We start from the raw sequence: 20,879 nt of genomic DNA, 5'->3' as shown, positions 1-20,879 counted from the left end.
GCGTGAAAATTACAAACTTTTATTTTTTTTTTATTTTTTTTCACAAAGTTGTCACTAAATGATATATTGCTCACACATGCTATGGGCATATGTGAAATGACACCCCAAAATAAATTCTGCTGCTTCTCCTGAGTACGGCGATACCACATATGTGGGACTTTTTGGGAGCCTAGCTGCGTACGGGGCCCTGAAAACCAAGCACCGCCTTCAGGCTTTCTAAGGGCGTACATTTTTTACTTCACTCCTCACTACCTATTACAGTTTTGAAGGCCATAAAATGCCAAGATGGCACAAAACCCCCACAAATGACCCCATTTTAGAAAGTAGACACCCCAAGCTATTTGCTGAGAGGCATGTTGAGTCCATGGAATATTTTATATTTTGCCACAAGTTGCGGGAATATTACAAACTTTTTTTTTTTTTTTTAACAAAGTTGTCACTAAATGATATATTGCTCACACATGCCATGGGCATATGTGAAATGACACCCCAAAATAAATTCTGCTACTTCTCCTGAGTACAGGGATACCACATGTGTGGGATTTTTTGGGAGCCTAGCCGCGTACGGGGCCCCGAAAACCAAGCACTGCCTTCAGGATTTCTAAGGGTGTAAATTTTTGATTTTACTCCTCACTACCTATCGCAGTTTTGAAGGCCATAAAATGCCAAGATGGCACAAACCCCCCCCCCAAATGACCCCATTTTGGAAAGTAGACACCCCTAAATTTAGGGGTACACTAGTGAGACTCACAGGTAAAAAAGCACCTAGGCTGTCAGCGACTGTATCAAAGCGCTACAAAAAAAACTGTTAGCGATCGCAGGGATCAGGCCTGACTCTGCGAACGCTGCAGTTATGTGTATTGTGTTTTGTAAGTGACAGTGATCGATCGATACTGCACTTGGGTGGGCTGGGCTGGGCTTGGCGGAGGGGCTAAACGCAGGTGCTAGCAGGTATCTGGGCTGATCCCGCTAACAATGCAATTTGGGAAACCTAAACTGCTGGCAACGCTAATATAGATCTGATCAGATACTATATTACTAAGGGAGGTGTATGCTTTGTGCGTGGGTGTTAGCGGTACTGGCACTAACCTGACGCTGCCTGGGGCGACGCAGACCTTATCTGACCCTCAAACTTATATCACCCGCCGGGTGATCAGGGGGTTAAACCTTTATTAGGTAATAAATGGCGGGTGCCCTGAAACTATAAAAAAATAACTAACCAACCAGCGTCACCTCTAACAGTTATATGGTGATCACTGGTGAAAGGGTTAACTAGGGGGCAATCAGGGGGCTTTATGCGGTAGTATATGGGGGTCCCTGGCGCTATAAAAAGCTGCGGCGAACCTAAATACCTACCTGTCTAACTAGCGTCACCTGTGACACTAATACAGCGATCAGAAAAACGATCGCTTATTAGGCTGGGTGCACACTGGAGCGATGCCGGAATGCCACGAATCTGCGGTGGATTCCCGCATCACACTGCCCTATGCGAACTGCTGTGAGTGTCAGTGAAATGTTAATGACACCCCCAGATCAGTTTGCATATAGCAGTGCGGTCTGCAAACTCGGACAGGAATCGGATCGCATGGTGTGAATACCCATGCGATCCGATTCTGCTGCGGACCAAAAAAAGGGTCCCGTGCGAGTTTGCGGCGGGTGCGATGCGAATTCAGCCATACTATCTGTATGGCTGAACTCGAATCGCACAGAGATCGGATGTGATTTGCACTGCAGTGCGGTGCGAATCACATTCGTTCTCATAAACCGCTGCAATGTGAACCCAGCCTTAGTGACACTGGCGACGGGGGGTGATCACGGGGTTAAACCTTTATTGGGGGGTAAGGGGGGTACCCTAGAACTAAAGGGGGCTAACCCTAACTGCCCTAACAGTTATTACAGTCACAAATGACACCAATGCAAAAAAAATATGCAATTGGTGTCACTGTGACTGGGGGTGCAGGGGTGATTGGGGGGGTGATCGGGGGGTGAAGGGGGGGTGAGAGTGTGCCTGGCATGTTCTACTGTATTGTGTAGTGTTGGTGCAACTCACCGATCCTCTCTCCTCAGTGCCGGAACGAAAAATACCGACACGGAGGAGAGATTACATCACTTCCTCTGCCTGTGTTTACATTACAGGAGAGGAAGTGATGTCACGCTGCACTTCCATTCGTCAGGAGCGATCGCGAGGGGGTGGCCATGAACGAATGGACCGGCAGAGCGTTCTGATCTCCGTTCTCTTAATCTCCTGTCGATCTGTATGGAGAGGTTAATGAGAGCTTCTAAAGTCTCTGGGATGCCCACACGGGCCAGCTCGTCCTTTAAGTTTTCAGAGAGACCTGCACGAAATTGGAAGCGCAGGGCGGCGTCATTCCAGTTGGTGTCGGCACTCCACCGCCTGAACTCAGTTACATAGTCCTCTACAGGTCTTCGGCCCTGCTGTAAGGAGTGCAAGGCCGCTTCTGCGGTAGGTGTCAACTGAGGGTCCTCATAAAGTTGGGACATTGCCAGGAAGAAGGAGTCCAAGTTATCAAGAGAGGCATGCTTCTGCTCGAGAAGACGGTGGGCCCAGGACTGAGGTTCCCCTAGTAACAAGGAGATGACGAACCCCACCTTGGTGGCTTCAAGAGAGAAAGTCCGGGGTTGCAAGGCGAAGAATAAACCGCAGGCATTACGGAATGCCCTGAATTTGCTTCGATCCCCTGAGAACCTCTCAGGCGTGGGGACCCTTGGTTCGGGTGGCATCATTACCACGGACGGAGGGGGAGCTGAACCTGATGAAGGTGGTGAAGATGCCGACAAAGCCTGAACTTGACCCTCCAGACGGTTGTACCCTTCTTGTAAGTTCTTCACAGCCTGAGTGAGACCGGCAAGGTGGCGGCAAAGTTCATCCATCGGGGAAGCTCCCAACGTGGGCTCGGACATGGCTGTCCGGTACTGTCACGTACCTGGTGGTTGAGCCCACGGATGCTGGGAGCGGCTACTCGTATTCCTCCGGCTCAGGAACTCCTGGTAGAGGATACAGAGGTTCTAGAGCACGGAAGGGGCACAAGTGCCAAGCAGGACACAGGTGTAAAGCTCCGGGTGCAGGAGAGGAGCAGATGCAGCAGGAACAGCGACCAGCAAGCGATGAGATCAGCAGAAGACGCACACGCTGGAGCAGCGGGGAAGGTGTTCTGTAGTACGGCTCCTCACGTCAGACCCGTAAGCAGGTAAGGCAGGATACCGGAAGACTGGCACCGTGGAGGGACGGCAGACTGGATAACGTGGTGAACAAGCCGGGTCAGGAACAGGCAGGCAGGTAGGTACCGAATCAGCAGGCAGAAGAATCGTCAGACAAGCCGGGGTCAGAGGCAGGCAGCAAACAAGGGGTCTTCAGGATAAGCCGGGTCACAGGAACGAGCAGGAAGTAAGCAGGAGCAGAGGGGTCACGACAGGAACGCTGTAGACCGGACAGCAAGGAGGCAAGGCAACAGGTCCCCTTAAGTAACCCCTTTGGCGCCAAGGGCCGTCACGGCGCGTTCCCGCGCGCCCGCGCACGCGCGCTCCCGCGCGCCCGCGCGCGCTCCCGCGGATCCGCGGACCCGCGAGCGCCCAGCAACACCAGCGCGCACCCGTGTGCGCCCAATAGCATTAACGCGCACCCGCGTGCGCCCATCAGGACATCTGCGCACCCGCGTGCGCCCACCAGGACATCTGCGCACCCGCGTGCGCCCACCTATGTTGGCGCGCACCCGCGTGCGCCCACCTGCGTTGGCGCGCACCCGCGTGCGCCCACCTGCGTTAACGCGCACCCGCGTGCGCCGACAGACATTCATGACAGGGGCTTTGCAGCCCGAACCTTCCGTAGCGGACAGGTGGCTGGGCTGACCTTCTTGACACCAGCACACAGCTCAGACACTTCCCCATCCTGGGCTGTTCTCACCCCATGCTCCTCTCCATTCAGGAAATGGCTAACAGCTTCTCCCCAGCCAAGGGGTGTGGACTGTGGAAGGCAAAGTGGAAGCCCAGTATTGGAACATGGCTGTGGGGCCCTAGGGCAGATCGGAGCTGGACTTTGTGGAGGATATGATAATATGAGGCTGCAGGGGCCCCCTGGAGCTAGGGGCAGGGTTGCGATTGTGACCCCTGCAACCCCTTATGCTACGCCCATGAGTCTAGGGATAGTGTGATTGTAGTGAGGAGGACCATCATTCAGCTTTGCATAGTATGCAGCTAGAGTAGGGACAGCTCAGGTAGTTTCACTGTAGTGTAGTGAGACCATGTCATTCATACATGCATTAGTGTAGAGTAGGGATAGCTCATATAGATCTGCAAATGGACATTTGCTAGTCTTTCTCACCTCTATTCTGCGGCACCTGCTATACAGGTCCTAAATCCGCAACTGGGATAACTGAGCCCAGAAAACGTGGCAGATGGCTCAAACTACCGGGGGTAGCAAAAAATAATAATTTGAATAACCTATAGCTTGTAATCTAGGATGCCATCAGACAGTATAACCAGGGCTCTGACCTCCAGTGCAGTTAAGCAGTCCAGGATGGTCCAGGCTCCACCCACAGCCTTTCTTTTTTGTCAGTTCAGTACACCGAAGAGGTCTTCTTTGTACTCTCTCCTCCTGTAAGCATGTCCATAGCATTAGATTGACAGTATCTTGCAAAGCAATACATTTCTGATTTCTGAAAGTGCTTACCCTTCTTATGCCCTGTACACACGATAGTATTTTCCGACAACAAAATCCATATTTTTTCAGACGGATGTTGGCTCAAACTTGTCTTGCATACACACAGTCACACAAATCTTGTCGGAAATTCTGAATGTCAAGAACGTGGTGACGTACAACATGTACGACGAGCCGAAAAAAAGAAAGTTCAATGGCTAGTGCGGCTCTTCTGCTTGATTCCGAGCATGCGTGGAACTTTGTGTGTCGGAATTGTGTACACACGATTGGAATTTCTGACAACGGATTTTGTTGTCGGAAAATTTGAGATCCAGATCTCAAATTTTGTGTGTCGGAAATTCCAATGGAAAATATCTGATGAAGCCTACACACGGTCGGAATTTCCGACAGCAAGCTCCCATCGAACATTTTCCATCAGAAAATTCAACTGTGTACGGGGCATAGTTTCCAGTCTGAGTGCTGTTGTACAGCAGATTACAGAATGCTAATATAAAGACAGATTCAGGTGCTTACGGATTTTTTCAAAATGTGAAATTCTGTTTATCTTATGTTTGTTTTGTTTTTTTTGTTTTTGTTTTTTTTTAAGAATTCATAAATAGAAGAAATGTTGCATTGAAATATTTGTCTAGGGGTCGATTTTTGATTTCTCTAAGGTAGGTCATTATATAAATGACCCCCTTTAATGGTTCTTTATATGTAGGTTGGGCACCATATTTGCCCTCCACTATTTTCTTCTGTTAAATTACCAGACAATATTGCATTTAGTTTCAGAGGAGCACCTTTAATTTTTACACATCTAACTGTAAATGTATGAAAAGCCCTCAAAAGTTCAACTCTTCTCTACTCCAACTGAAACTAAAAGCCATTGGCTGAAGTTAGGGTTTAACCCATTTGACACGTTTCTTGTTTCTCTGCAGTTCTCCTTTGATGTGACCTTAGACCATGACTCTGTCCTCATCTCATTGGAGCAAGAAGATCACAGGACTCAGCGTAGCACCGGGGGAGGTGAAAACCTACCTATTGGGTTCTTTGTCTTTAAGGTATCCTGTCCTATCCAACTTCTATATTTGCTGAGAACAACCTTACTGTATATTATCCCATGGTGTTTCCGGTGTATGGAATTTATGCTGTTACAGTGCTGATGTGCAACACACATGACTAAAGGATTTGTCAACCTGGTCCTTACACATTTAGAATAAAGACACAGACTGAGTGACATGGGTGTTATACGGCCACAGCAGCCAATTTTATTAACAAAAGAATAAAATATCATAAAATTAAAACATACCAATAAGTGCAAATTCATTTATGTAATGCCCAACAAGAAGGGGTCTTTGGGTATCCTTAAGGCACAATTTTAATTGAAATCGTCCATGTCCTCAACTGGCTTGAAGATGTTCTGACATCACACATAATTCCATATTCCCCTCCCCAGGAGATCTCGCTTCTGGGAGAACCACAGCTAACCAAGTGGAAGTGCTATACCTTAGATGGGCCCGACACTTTTGTAACCATGTAATTACTGACCCCCCAAAGACCCCTTGACCCACCACATTAGCTTGAGTGACATCTCATTCAAGCAAATCCCTCCACACCCGCAGCACCCTCAGCACCCCCTCCTGCAGGCCCAAATACCAAATATCTGTACCTAGGTGAACACCATCATCCCTCCAATAGTGGATGGACAAATCCTCTAGCTCCCAGTGGCAAGCCCCACCCCAAAAAAACAACAGCGAAAAACTGCCAAAAACGGAAATCCTAACAAGGACAATCCATCCTTGTGGGACCCCCTCGCCTCAACAAACCTCCTGAACAACAAGGACACAGTAACCCCTTTGCCAACTGATCAGTTCTAGATTTCCCAATATAAATCCGGATGCAGTCGTCAGCCACTGTCATATCCAAGTTTCGCAGCCCACTCACACCACACCTGTTCCTGCTAAACAGTTCCCCAATCCAGGAATGACCCAAAAAAGGCCAGTGCAAAAGCCACAGTGAATAGCTGCACCTCATAAACAGAGATGCAGACCATGGGCAACTCCTCCACTAATTCTTGACGCAAATCAAACAAGACCGGGTGCCTGGTATCTAGCTTCACCCTCCCCTGCTGAAAAACCTTCATGGCCTGTCTCACCATAAAGTCTTTGGTAACATCACTCAAGCCATGCATCCAGAAGAGGAAAGCTAAAGCTGCCAAGCCCCTGTTCAGTTTCAAAACTGATGTTCCCCATGCAAATTCTGTCCCAATAAAATAAAATAGCAAAGACAATAGATCTGGAGTGGAAAAACAAACACCGACTGAACTTACTAAAGTAGATCACTCGCCCCAAAACGTTGAATATGCAGCCCACATGCTCTCCCTCACAGATCGACGCAACAGCTCCCCTGTGAAAGGTCTCCACAGCTGTTCGTGACAAGGAACCCCCCGCTGTTCCGCTGCCAGTGCCAGCCTTCGGAACCTCTCCCACAGGAAATGAGACAATGAATAGGCAATGGAATGCAGAACACCTGGGACATGTACAGCTTGCGTAAAAACAGTTCAAACTTAAACACCGCAAGACAAGGTGACGTAGTAAGCACACCACAGGTGGCGACGAAGGCAGACAGGCTGGACACAAACTTCCACCACCCCCATGTTGTCCTAATGAAAACAAATTTGACGATCCCGAAACTTTGAGCCTTAAGCATAATGTGACCAATTAAGCATACCCAATAAGGACTGCAATTATTCAAGCCTAACCTTCTTTGCTGTCTTGACCTTGTCAACATCCGATACATTATCAATCGGCAAGCGACATTCCATCATTTGCCTGTCAATGACAATACCCCAGAATTGTATGACTGTGGCAAGACCCTCTGTGATTTCAGGCGCCAGAGGAATCCCAAACCATTTTGCAATAGATTCCAAGATGTGTAACAAAACAGAACAAACCGAGGAATCTGGGGGACCAATGCAAAGGAAATCATCGAGATAGTGTATCACCGATCTTACCTGCATCTCTTCCCATACCACCCATTCAACGAAGGTGCTAAAAACCTCAAAAGATGCGCAGGAAATGGAACAGCCCATTGGGAGACAGCGGTCAAGAAAGAACTGCCCATCCCAAAACAACCCAGAAAATGTCTTGCTCCCAGGGTGGACCAGCAGCAGGCGAAAAGCAGATTCGATATCTGTCTTCACCAACAACGATCCCTGGCCGAAAATGTTGCACCCAATCGACTGTGGCATCGAACGATGTATGCGACACTGCAGCCAAGTCCAGAGAAATGGTATCGTTCACTAGAGCTCCCTTCGGATACTACAAATGGTGTATTAACCTAATTTATGTTGGGTTCCATTTGGGGACCACCCCCAACGGAGATACATGCAAAGACGGACTGGTCGGAAGGTCGAATGGTCCAGCCATTCTTCCCAAGTTCCACATCTTTTTCCAATTTGTCAGAAATAAATTGAGAAAAATTCCGCATGGATTTCAAATACCAAGGCCCTGAAAATGGAGCCACCAGCACAGAACACAGATGCGAAAGCCATGAGCAAAACCATCAGCCAGGAAATATGCCGCCTCCCTCTGTGGACATCTACCTAGATATGGGAAGGCTTACCGTTGCCCTCCTTTTATGAAGCAGGCTCACTGGGTTGGGACTTCCCTCTCTTAAAACATTTGGCATAACTGTGTGAATCCCCGCAACCAGAGCACTCATGGAGAAAACGACAGGCCGTGCCAAGGCGGCATGACCGGTGCCTTTTCGCCAATGATGCTAGCCAAGATGTCAAAAGCCTGAAGCCGATTAGAAAGTGCAGGGAATAAGCAGCCAGCGGTGCTTCGCCCCCTCCTCTTTCTTGCTTTCATCCGCCTTACCCTTCTCTATATAAAATTTTCTGCAAAGGCAAGAGATAGAATATTTCAACATACTCCCCCTTACAGATTTTGTCCCTGACATCCTGCTTAAGGACCCACAGTGGGCCCTCAAAGCTACTGTTATTCTGTCTCTCACTGTTAAAATAAACCTACCATTAAAATTATAGAATGATCATTTCTTTGTCAGTAGGCAAATGTACAAAATCAGCAGGGGATCAAATACTTTTTCCCTCTCTGTATCATATCTTTTTTGTAGTATTGTGACATTTGTATTTCTCAATGGTTCCAAAACTGTTTCTCCCCTCTCATGTTCACATGTTTATTTCTTGTACCCCTCCCTTCTATTAACTATTTTTAGGTTGAAGTGAACCGCAAATATCGCCTACACTGTGCTGCTAGAACAGCCTCCTCTTCTACTTACATTAACTCCCGAAGCGTCCTACTGCATACCGAACTACAGAAAGGGCGTTATGTCATCTTGCCCACAACTTTCCACTCCAGGCAGACCGGCGCCTTCCTTCTCCGAGTGTATACAGACCGGGCCAGCCATCTCAGGTATTGAAGGGGTACAGATATACCCTAAAACAACTTTAGATAAGTACCTTAGACTTATGCTGTACACCATGCCCCCCCCCACCATGTCCCCCCCCTTTACTGCTCCTTGGCCACTAATACCATCAAATCCCTGCTGTCAAAATGACAGAAGAAACTTGCTCTGTATCACAGCGCTGTTGTTGCTGTGTAAATTACAAAGTGTTCTGATCTTTCATTGAGAAATACAATGCAACATCATTATTGTTATATCCTATATGACCTTTATTCTGCATATGATGTCAATTAAATTGTTTGATTTGGTTGTAAACCGTTACATTTATCCAGTGAAGGACAGTCCTCAGACTGAAAATTTTGAACCCCCCGATATTTTCTACTTTGTTATAAAACATATCCAATAAAAAAAATCTAATTTCATAAATTTAGGCCAAAATGTATTCTGCTACTTGTCTTCGGTAAAAAAAAAGCCCAATAAGTGTATAATAATTGATATTATAAAGATATTAAATCAAGATTCTCTTCTACAGAGGATTTTATATTTATCTCCCCCTATTACTGGCGTCAAAATTCTTTCTACCACTTGGATGCTCAAATCAGATCCATCCTTTTGGTGTGTCATTCCAATGTCTCGCTACGTTCGTATTGTGATTTTTAATTTTTTTTCAATATCATATAATTGGTCTTAAAAGCAACTCGCAGGCTGTGAGATCGCTTTTAAGACCAATTATATGATATTGAAAAAAAATTAAAAATCACAATACGAACGTAGCGAGACATTGGAATGACACACCAAAAGGACCAAGTGGTCCCCTTTGCACGCTTCCCAAGTGCCCCCCGCAGGCTGCGTGCGGCGTGCTCTGTGATCACTGAGTCAACGACACTTGAGCCGAGTGTACTGTGTACTCGGCTAGGCTTGGCTCCGCTCAAAGTCACGTCCAGTCCCGCCTCCTAGCCTTTACGACCGGTGTTGTGTCATAGGAGCAGAGCCAAGGGGCGGGACTGGGCAGGACTGCAAGACGAACAGAGAGGAGCCAAATACACAGGACATCCGGCTATGTCTATCTTGGCGGCGCAATAATTTAAAAGTTCATCCTGCAATTTTGAGCAAGGCTGCAGATGGACACTTGGCAAGGCTGCAGATGGACACTTGGCAAGGCTGCAGATGGACACTGGGCAAGGCTGCAGATGGAAACATATGCAAGGCTGCAGATGGACACTTGGGCAAGGCTGCAGATGGACACTTGGGCAAGGCTGTAGATGGACACTTGGGCAAGGCTGTAGATGGACACTTGGGCAAGGCTGCAGATGGAAACTTATACAAGGCTGCAGATGGACACTGGGCAAGGCTGCAGATGGACACTTGGGCAAGGCTGCAGATGGACACTTGGGCAACGCTGGGCAAGGCTGAAGATGGACACTTGGGCAAGGCTGCAGATGGAAACTTATGCAAGGCTGCAGATGGACACTGGACGAGGCTGCAGATGGACATTGGGCGAGGCTGCACATGGACACTTGGGCAAGGCTGCAGATGGACACTTGGGCAAGGCTGCAGTTGGACACTGGACAAGGTTGCAGATGGAAAATTAGGCAAGGCTGCAGATGGACACTTGGGCAAGGCTGCAGATGGAAAATTAGGCAAGGCTGCAGATGAACACTGATAAGGCTGCATTGATGGGCATTTAAAATGTAATTTTTTTTCCTTAAACTTCCCTCCTAAACTTGGGGTGCGTGTTATACGCCGGCGTGTGTTTTACACCGATAAATTCGGTATTTAAAGCGGAGTTCCGCAGCTGCTGACATTTAATATACTGTATGTACTCTTACTTGCCCAGGGTGCCCGATGTCCACCCCGAAGCCGATCTGTCCCTGGGCTCTGGGTGGAGGTGCCGCCATCTTTGGTAAGGGAATCAAGAAGTGAAGCCCGGTTCCCTACTGCGCATGGACGAGTCGCTCTGCACGATCATACTGGTCCCTGCTGTCTTCTGGGACCTTTGTTTCTCCTAGAAGACAACGGGGTGATGGAGGAGGGGCTGCTGCGGCAATCTATGCCCAGAAGTGGGAGCAAATACCTGGATTAGACAGGTATCTGCTCCCCCCTCCCCCCGAAAGGTGCCAAATTTGACACCGGAGGGGGTGAGGAATCCAAAAAGCTGAATTTCCATTTTTGGATGGAACTCCGCTTTAATGCTTCTCGTTAGTAATCACTTTCTTTGCTGCAAATGCGTTTTAGTCGCATAGACTGTCCCGCTGGGATGCCTCTCAGTGTGTGTTTGGGATGGCTGGACTCTGCTATTCCCTGCAGTTGACTTCCTAAAAAGACTGCTAACAATTTTGTTTCCTTCACCTCTTAAATGTACATCGAGAAAGTCAATTGACTTTCTCGATGTACATTTAAGAGGTGAAGGAAACAAAATTGTTTATATGATATTGAAAAAAAATCACAATACGACCATAGCGAGACATTGGAATGACATACACTAAAAGGATGGCTGTGATTTGGGCATCCAAGTGGTGGGAAGAATGTTGACGCCAGTAATGCCCCGTACACACGATCGGACATTGATCGGACTTTCCGACAACAAAATCCATGGATTTTTTCAGACGGATGTTGGCTCAAACTCATCTTGCACACACACGGTCACACAAAGTTGATCGGAATGTCAAGAACGCAGTGATGTACAACACGTACGACGAGCTGAGTAAAATGAAGTTCAATAGCCAGTGTGGCTCTTCTGCTTGATTCCGAGCATGCGTGGCACTTTGTGCGTCGGAATTGTGTACACATGATCGGAATTTGCGCGAACGGATTTTGTTGTTGGAAAAGTTGAGAACCAGATCTCAAATTTTGTGCAATGAAAATTCCGATGGAAACTGTCTGTTGGAGCCTACACACGGTCGGAATTTCCGACAACAAGCTCCGATCGCACATTTTACGTCGGAAAGTCCGACCGTGTGTACGGGGCATTGGGGGGAGGGGATGAATTTAAAATTCTCTGTAGAAGAGAAAAGTCTATTGGATATTTTTTAACACAAGAAAGCCAGCCGGCATGAACTTCGAATGGGACGTGTCCCATTTTTATGAATTGAATATTCACTTATGTAAACGTGATTTACTATATGCAGATGTGTTTAGTTGTAGAAACATCAATGTGGAGTATTATAAAGAGCACAGCTTAGCTAGAAAGAATTGTCTTCATTATACTCGGAAATGCTTGGAAATACTGCTGAGGGTTTCTGAGTTCAGCCGAGCTGTCACCGAGTATTTCAGATGCTCTCCGGCGCCCCCACCCACATCTGGCCACATGCGGTATTACATGCAATAGAATTCAATGCGGAACGAATTATCTTCGTTTCCATTGACTTCTATGGTGCTTTGGATTACAAGCATTCTCCTGGAACGGAAAATGCTCGTAATTCAAGGTTCCACTGTACACATATTTCTTTGGAAAGTGATGGTACAGGGGTGTATATTATTGTTATTATTTTTAGCTTGATTTAAGTTTATTTTGTTGTATATACATCATTTAGCTATATTATAACATTTGATAAAACGTGGCCTTATGCTCTGCCTGTGAGAAAAATTTGCTTAAACCAGTCGAGTTTAAACTGAGCCGATCGATTGGTTATTTTTTGGCTATTTGTAATGTTTTGAGCAAACTGAAATATTGATATTGATATCATGTAATCTAGGCTAGTAACTCGTCAAATCTGCAAACGCATGCATTCATTTGTGGTATGGTTTTATTTTTCATTTTTGTTTTTAGTTTTTTTTTAGATTATGTGGAATGTGTCTTTCTTCAATTTAAAAAAATCTTTTTTCAATCATGAAATTCAACATGAAGGCCTGCTATGCCCATGCATAAAGGGTTTATATACTAGTAATAGAGTATCAGCTGCTCCATAAACGTAACCACTTGCAGACCGCCGCACACACATATACGTCAGCAGAATGGCACAGGCAGCCAAATGGCCGTCCCTGTACGTCCCTTTGAATTTGCCACCTAGCGGGCGAACTCGGCCTGCAATTGCAGCATTTTCCCTATTCTGCCTAGCAACATGAGGGGGATCTACTGCTCCATTCCATCGGTTGCAGTGATCTCTGTCATGTTGTAGTGAGCCCCCCCCCCCAGTTAGAATCACTCCATAGGACACACCTAACCGCTTGATCGTCCCCTAGTGTTTAACCTCTTCCCTACCAGTGTCATTTATACAGTAATCAGTGGCTATTTGTAGCTCTGATCGCTGTATAAATGACAATGGTCGCAAAATAGTGTCAAAAGTGTCCGATGTGTCCGCTATAATGTTGCAGTCCCAATAAAAATCGCAGATCGCTGCCATTACTAGTAAAAAAAAAAAAAGATTATTATTATTATATTATTACAGATTCCTGTCATTACTAGAAAAAAAAAAAAAAGATTATTGTTATTATATTATTGCAGATTGCTGCCATTACTAGTAAAAAAAAAAATGATTATTATTATTATATTATTACAGATTCCTGTCATTACTAGTAAAAAAAAAAAAAAGATTATTGTTATTATATTATTGCAGATTGCTGCCATTACTAGTAAAAAAAAAAAAATGATTATACAAATGCCATAAATATATCCCCTATTTTGAGGATGCTATAACTTTTGTGCAAACCAATCAATATACAATTATTGAGATTTATTTATTAATTTTTTTACCAAAAATATGTAGAAGAATACGTATCGGCCTAAACTATGGAAGAAATTTTGTTTTTTTCCATATATTTTTTGAGGATATTTATTATAGCAAAAAGTAAAAAATATTGTTTTTTTTTTTTTTCAAAATTGTCGCTTTTTTTGTTTATAGAGTAAAAAAATAAGCAGAGGGGATCAAATACCACCAAAGGAAAGCTATATTTGTGGGAAAAAAGGACATCAATTTTGTTTGGGTACAATTGTCAGTTAAAGCGACGCAGTGCCGAATCGCAAAAATTGCTCTGGTCAGGAATGAGGTAAATCCTTCCGGGGCTGAAGTGGTTAATTGAAGATGGGTCTTTGCATGTGAATGAGGGCATCAGCTTGCCTCCCTGATTGGATCTTCATTTTTTTTAATATGTGTATATATACCATGACATTTTTTGTTTGCACTAGCTATGACTAAGCACCAGTGAGAGCGGTGTGAAACGCGTTAGCCATTTTCAATTTTAATCTGTTTGTGTACGGACTGTATCTTCAATGAAAGGAAACAACTATTTTCGGAGTGCAACTATCCGGATCTTTATTTGCTCATAAACATTCAAAACTACTTTCTTATCCATCAAAGCCCCAAAAAACTTAAAATCAAAAACCTGAATAAAAAAAAAAAAAAAGAAGATGAATATTGTCCAAAATCTATTATAGTTTTATTATATATTATATTATATATTATTATATTATTATTATAGTTTTACCCGTACTAATAAGGCCTTTTGGTGTTCTATTTGGTTTATCGTTCACAGAGAACTGAATAAAGATGTTCCTGATCCCTCCTGCCTGTGTTTCATTGGCTCTGCGCGGGTGGTCACCTCTATCACCATCCACGCAGCATCTGGGCTGTCAGTACCTGGAAGTAGCAGTGGTAAGTGTCTGGGCAGTATACTTTTCACTCATTGGTAGGTGTCAGTGCTTTGTTATGCATAACCAACCAAACAAATTAAAATATAATAAAAGGCAAAACTTTTTTTGTTTTGTTTTGGATGGAGTGGAGAAGGATTAGAACCCCTGTCAGTTTTTATTGCTGTCCGTGTTCCCTTTAGGGAGATTCACCCTTCTCTAATTGTTCTGTTAATTATTAGCAGTGAAAGTAAAAGAAAATCTCAGCAGCAGGCAGATTTGTTCTGGGAGGAGGGGGAATTTGTGCTTAGGGGGTAATTGTGCAGATTAGTGCGCAATATTTTTTGTAGGGGGGCGGGTTGGATTTTTGCTGACGTATAATGCTCATATATCTTGAGGGGGGTTCGATTTTTGCTGACACAAAATGCTCATATATCTTGGGGGGGGCAGGTTGGATTTTTTTCTAACGCATAATGCTCATATATCTTGAGGGGGGGGGGTTGGATTTTTGCTGATGCATAATGCTCACGTATCTTGGGAGGGGGGGGGTGGGTTGGATTTTTGCTGATGCATAATGCTCATATATCTTGGGGGGGGGGGGGGGGGGGGTTGGATTTTTGCTGACACATAATGCTCATATATCTTGGGGGGTTGGATTTTTGCTGATTCATAATGCTCATATATCTTGGGGGGGTTGGATTTTTGCTGACACAAAATGCTCATATATCTTGGGGGGGGGGCAGGTTGGATTTTTTTCTGACGCAAAATGCTCATATATCTTGAGGTGGGGGGGTTGGGTTGGATTTTTGCTGATGCATAATGCTCATATATCTTGGGGGGGGGGGGGGGGGTTGTATTTTTGCTGACACATAATGCTCATATATCTTGGGGGGTTGGATTTTTGCTGACGTATAATGCTCATATATCTTGAGGGGGGGTTCGATTTTTGCTGACACAAAATGCTCATATATCTTGGGGCAGCAGGCTGGATTTTTTTCTGACGCATAATGCTCATATATCTTGAGGGGGGGGGGTTGGATTTTTGCTGATGCATAATGCTCACGTATCTTGGGAGGGGGGAGGCGGGTTGGATTTTTGCTGATGCATAATGCTCATATATCTTGGGGGGGAGGGGGGTTGGATTTTTGCTGACACATAATGCTCATATATCTTGGGGGGTTGGATTTTTGCTAATGCATAATGCTCGTATATCTTTGGGGGTTGGATTTTTGCTGACGAATAATGCTCGTATATTTTGGAGGGGGGGGGTTGGATTTTTGCGAATGCATAATGCTCATATAACTTGGGGGGTTGGATTTTTGCTGATTCATAATGCTCATATATCTTGGGGGGGCTGGATTTTTGCTGACACATAATGCTCATATATCTTGGGGGGTTGGATTTTTGCTAATGCATAATGCTTGTACATCTTTGGGGGTTGGATTTTTGCTGACGAATAATGCTTGTATATTTTGGATGGACGGGGGGGGGGGGGGGATTTTTGCTAATGCATAAACCTCGTATAACTTGGGGGGTTGGATTTTTGCTGACGGATAATGTTCGTATATCTTGGGGGGTTGGATTTTTTGCTAATGCATAATGCTCATATATCTTGGGGGGGGGGGGGGGTTGGATTTTTGCTGACGCATAATGCTCGTATATCTTGAAAGGGGGGGGGGTTGGATTTTTGCTGACGCTTAATGCTCATATATCTTTGGGGGGAGGGGGGCATGTTCACCCTGCGCTTTCTGTTAAATAAATAAAGATTTAACTTACCTAAATTATACAGGCCCCTAATCTACATGCAGGGCGTCGGACACATGGATTTCAATGGGGTTTTTTTTTTTTTAAGCACATGATTAGAGCCTGAGGCTCTAATTGGCTTCAAAAAAGGGTGGGCTCGGGCCACAGAGCACTGCGCCCTGAGCCCGCCCAGTTGTGTGACAATAGCGAATTAATATTCTCTAATGTCTTTTCTGCTTCTCCTCCTGGACAATCAGGGAGGCGGGTTCTGAGATCCTATTGGCCGAGGGAGTCTTAGGACTCCCCGGCCAATCGCCACTGGTTACAAGAGAAAGCAAATGCATTTCAGGGACTCAGTATTACTCTCATCAGGGCTCAGCAGCCTGACCAGTGATGCAAATAACCATAGTGCCATGCTATATTATATCATCTAATGCCCAGTATACTCCCTATTTACTATCAGCCTCTAAACCCTGATGAAGGAATATTGAACCCCCAAACATGTTGGCTTTCTCTTGTGATCATCTGTCATGCAAAGTAGAGATTTATTTTACATACATTAAACTTGTGGCGCTCAGCCTCTTGGTCTCTCCACATTCCTTTTTGTCAGGACAGGAAGTGATGAGGGATTTCCCCCAATGGGCACACAGACAAAAGAAAAGGCATAGTATGGAAGGGTTAGAACTTTTGACCACGTTTGACCTTATTATTGCTGTCTGTGCCTGGTGTGTAGTCTCCTGGTGTCACAGGGACAGGAAGTGAGGGAAAATTTCCACAATGTTGTCACAAAGAAATATGTAACTGACACAATATTTACTCTTATGTGGCTGGAATTAGGATTTTAATTATTACTGCAGGTTTCCTTTTTTTTTTCTAGATCCTTCTGTCTATGTGACAATTCACTGTGAGGGTCAGAAGGTAAGATCACAGACGATGAAAGGACGGAGCCCAGAGTTTGACGTGAAAGCCATATTTTACCGCAAGCAAGAGAAAAAGCCGATTGTTGTACAGGTAGGATAGTCGTTCTCACAGGTGTGGCTGAAGACAACAAGGCTATTTACTGTGCTGGATAAATGTTTTTAATTGATTTAAAACAGAAAATATGACATTTGGCCCCTGGCCACAAGTGGTGTTTACAGTTTTAACCTTGCTTACCGGGTACTTAAACCCCCTTCCTGCCCAGACCAATTGTCAGCTTTTAGCGCTGTCACTCTTTGAATGACAATTGCGCGGTCATACAACACTGTACCCAAATTACATTTTTATCATTTTCTTTTCACACAAATGGAGCTTTCTTTTGGTGGTATTTAATCACATCTGGGGTTTTTATTTTTTACTAAACAAACAAAAAAAAAAAATAATGGAAAATTTGGAAAAAAATAAAAAATAATGTTTCATAGTTTGTTTTCAAAATTTTTCAAACAGGTCATTTTTCTCCTTAATTTATATGCGCTGATGAGGCGGCACTGGTGGGCACTAATAGGCACAGTTAAGGTGGCACTGATGGGCACAGATAAGGCGGCACTGACAGGCACAGATAAGGCGGCACTGATGGCCACTAATGGGGGGCATTGATAGGTACCATTGATAGATGGCACTGATGGGCGGCACTGATGGGCACAGTTAAGGTGGCACTGATGGGCACAGTTAAGGTGGCACTGATGGGCACAGTTAAGGCGGCACTGATGGGCACAGATAAGGCGGCACTGACAGGCACAGATAAGGCGGCACTGATGGCCACTAATGGGGGGGCATTGATAGGTACCATTGATAGATGGCACTGTTGGGCGGCACTGATGGGCACAGTTAAGGTGGCACTGATGGGCACAGTTAAGGCGGCACTGATGGGCACAGATAAGGCGGCACTGACAGGCACAGATAAGGCGGCACTGATGGCCACTAATGGGGGGGCATTGATAGGTACCATTGATAGATGGCACTGTTGGGCGGCACTGATGGGCACAGTTAAGGTGGCACTGATGGGCACAGTTAAGGTGGCACTGATGGGCACAGTTAAGGCGGCACTGGCGGGCACAGTTAAGGTGGCACTGACGGGCACAGATAAGTCAGCACTAATGGGGGGGGGAATGATAGGTACCATTGATAGATGGCACTGTTGGGCGGCACTGATGGGCACAGTTAAGGTGGCACTGATGGGCACAGTTAAGGTGGCACTGATGGGCACAGTTAAGGCGGCACTGATGGGCACAGATAAGGCGGCACTGACAGGCACAGATAAGGCGGCACTGATGGCCACTAATGGGGGGGCATTGATAGGTACCATTGATAGATGGCACTGATGGGCGGCACTGATAGGCACAGTTAAGGTGGCACTGATGGGCACAGATAAGGCGGCACTGACGGGCACTGATGGCCACTGATGGGTGGCATTGATAGGTACCATTGATAGATGGCACTGATGGGCGGCACTGATGGACACTGGTAGGTGACACTGATGGGTAGCACTGTTGATGAGGCACTGATTGTGGACACTGATAGGTGGCACTGTGGGCACTGGTAGGTGGGGCTGGTGGGCACTGGTAGGCAGCACTGTTGTGTACTGCTAGGTGGCACTGTCAGGTGGCACAGGTGGGCACAGATGAGCTTGGGGAAATGTCCTTGATCGGGACCAATGTCCCTCTCACGGCCACCGGTGATCGTTTTTTTTTTTCTTCTCACGCTGTCAGCGTGAGGAGACAAAAATAGCTGATTACCGACTCTGTTTACATCACATGATCAGCTGTCATTGGCTGTTAGCTGATCAAGTCGTAATGGGTCGGGATCACAGAGCGTGACACTCACGCCCTGCAGGGGGCGAGCAGGCTACTCAGGCATGGGAGAACCTCAATAGACATTCTCCCAGCAAAGTAGGCCTGCACTGTAGCCGTCATTCGGCCATAGTGCGGATCTGAAGTAGTTAATGCCGACTTCCAGGAATTCAGCCACTTTGTAAAAAATTAAGAAGGCACACTATGAGTAAAGTCCAGTGAGGTGCATGACTCCTCATGGGCTTAGCTCTATTATTTATAGCTGACAGCTTTATAGTATGCCAGAAAACAGTAGTTCCATGAGAGTGATGCTGATCCATCTGAGCTATGCATCTTGAGCAGGAGAGTCACTGTAGCTGCTATGATCACCCACCCCTTCCCTCCTCCCTCCCATTCACAGAAGCCTTCATGTTATGTGAACCCATTTTACAAAATAAAAAGGCTTGTCTGAATAGGCAGCAGATGGGAGGGGTGGGGATAACTGCTCTGTGTGCCTTTCTCCTGTCTCACAGCCCTGAGTGTAATTCCTTTCAGATATAAATAATAAGCCCAGATGTCATACAGCTCTTTGGACTTAAAGCCTGGTACACCCTACTAATTATTTTCTCCGTTCAACCCAGCAGGTAGTACAGCGATCTATCCTGGTATTCTATTGTGTTCTGACAGGGGGATGGCCCCTCTGCCAGAACACTCCGTTCAGAGCTCTCAGCCATTGTCTGAGAGCGCTGATCGGGAGCCGATTGCCAGACCTTTTTCAGTCATGCCCCTTCGAACAAAGCCAGCCGAACATTTGGACCGGCTGCAGTACACGCGAGCCGAAAGTCTCTGCCTATGAAGAGAGGGGTGTGTGCCTTTCCTCCAATCAGGTGTCTTGGCTGTATGCCCAGACTTCACTTCCAGTGCTAACCAGGAAGAAAACAATCTGCACTTTCTAAACAGTATTTAAAGCTGAAGACCACAGATATACATGTAAACTTATGTAGGGAGATTTGTTTCATCCCTGTGTATAATCTGAGGCTGTTCACTTCACTGGGTATATGTGGGGGTTTACATCCACTTTAGGATGGCACAAAGTATTATAGGAATTTGCTATGATATTTAGCACCATCCAGTGGCCAAATTCTATATTTTCTGTTTTCAATCAATTAAAAGTATTCGACCAGCATAGTAAATAATCTAATAACATTTGTATTTTTGGCCACATTCTAACAGAACGAATGTTAATGCACTTTCGCTAGACAAAGTGCTATAAAGACTTTTTATAAATTTGTGTTACTTAACCACTTAAGGACCGCCGTATTGCCATTGTACGTCATCACAATGGCACAGGCAGGCACAAGCACGTACATGTACGTGCCTGCCTTCCAGCGGGTGGGGGGTCCGATCGGACCCCCTCCCGCTGGATACGGCGGTCCGTTTCCCTCCAGGAGCGATCCGTGATGAGGGGATGGCCGTTGGTTTCTGGCCACCCCCTCTCGATCGCTCCTGGCCAATGACGAACTTCCTCCCACTGTGTATTGTTTACACAGGAAGGAGGAAGTGATGTCATTCTCCTCGGGGCGGTCTTTTTGACCGGACTATGAGGAGAAGACTAAAAGTAAGTGCACCAAAACACTACACTGACACATAGGTACACATAGGTACACAAACCCCCCCCCCGATCGCCCCCCAATCCCCCCCCGCCCCCCCTCCCCCCCCCAGTCACAGTGTCACTGATTGC

At 45.9% G+C, this 20,879-nt stretch overlaps 1 protein-coding gene across 3 annotated transcripts in view; it reads left to right on the top strand.

Moving 5' to 3' along the window:
* The window catches only part of LOC143961301 (calpain-5-like), a 102,519-nt gene that overhangs the window by 28,757 nt on the left and 52,883 nt on the right, over positions 1–20,879 (top strand). For all 3 annotated transcript variants that reach the window (XR_013270443.1, XR_013270442.1, XM_077470556.1), the window contains 4 exons: positions 5,593–5,715; positions 8,894–9,090; positions 14,555–14,673; positions 17,269–17,402. Coding sequence is in view for 1 of the 3 variants with exons in the window: in XM_077470556.1 (XP_077326682.1) it covers positions 5,593–5,715; positions 8,894–9,090; positions 14,555–14,673; positions 17,269–17,402 (573 nt within the window). In the remaining 2 variants the exon portion in view is untranslated. The remainder of the gene's footprint in view (positions 1–5,592; positions 5,716–8,893; positions 9,091–14,554; positions 14,674–17,268; positions 17,403–20,879) is intronic.

The sequence above is a fragment of the Lithobates pipiens genome, unplaced genomic scaffold, assembly GCF_037356315.1.
Source record: "Lithobates pipiens isolate NorthernLeopardFrog02 unplaced genomic scaffold, aLitPip1_a1.2 Scaffold_8, whole genome shotgun sequence".
In the NCBI taxonomy this organism is placed as follows: domain Eukaryota; kingdom Metazoa; phylum Chordata; class Amphibia; order Anura; family Ranidae; genus Lithobates; species Lithobates pipiens.
This window is presented reverse-complemented; position numbering and strand designations above follow the sequence as displayed.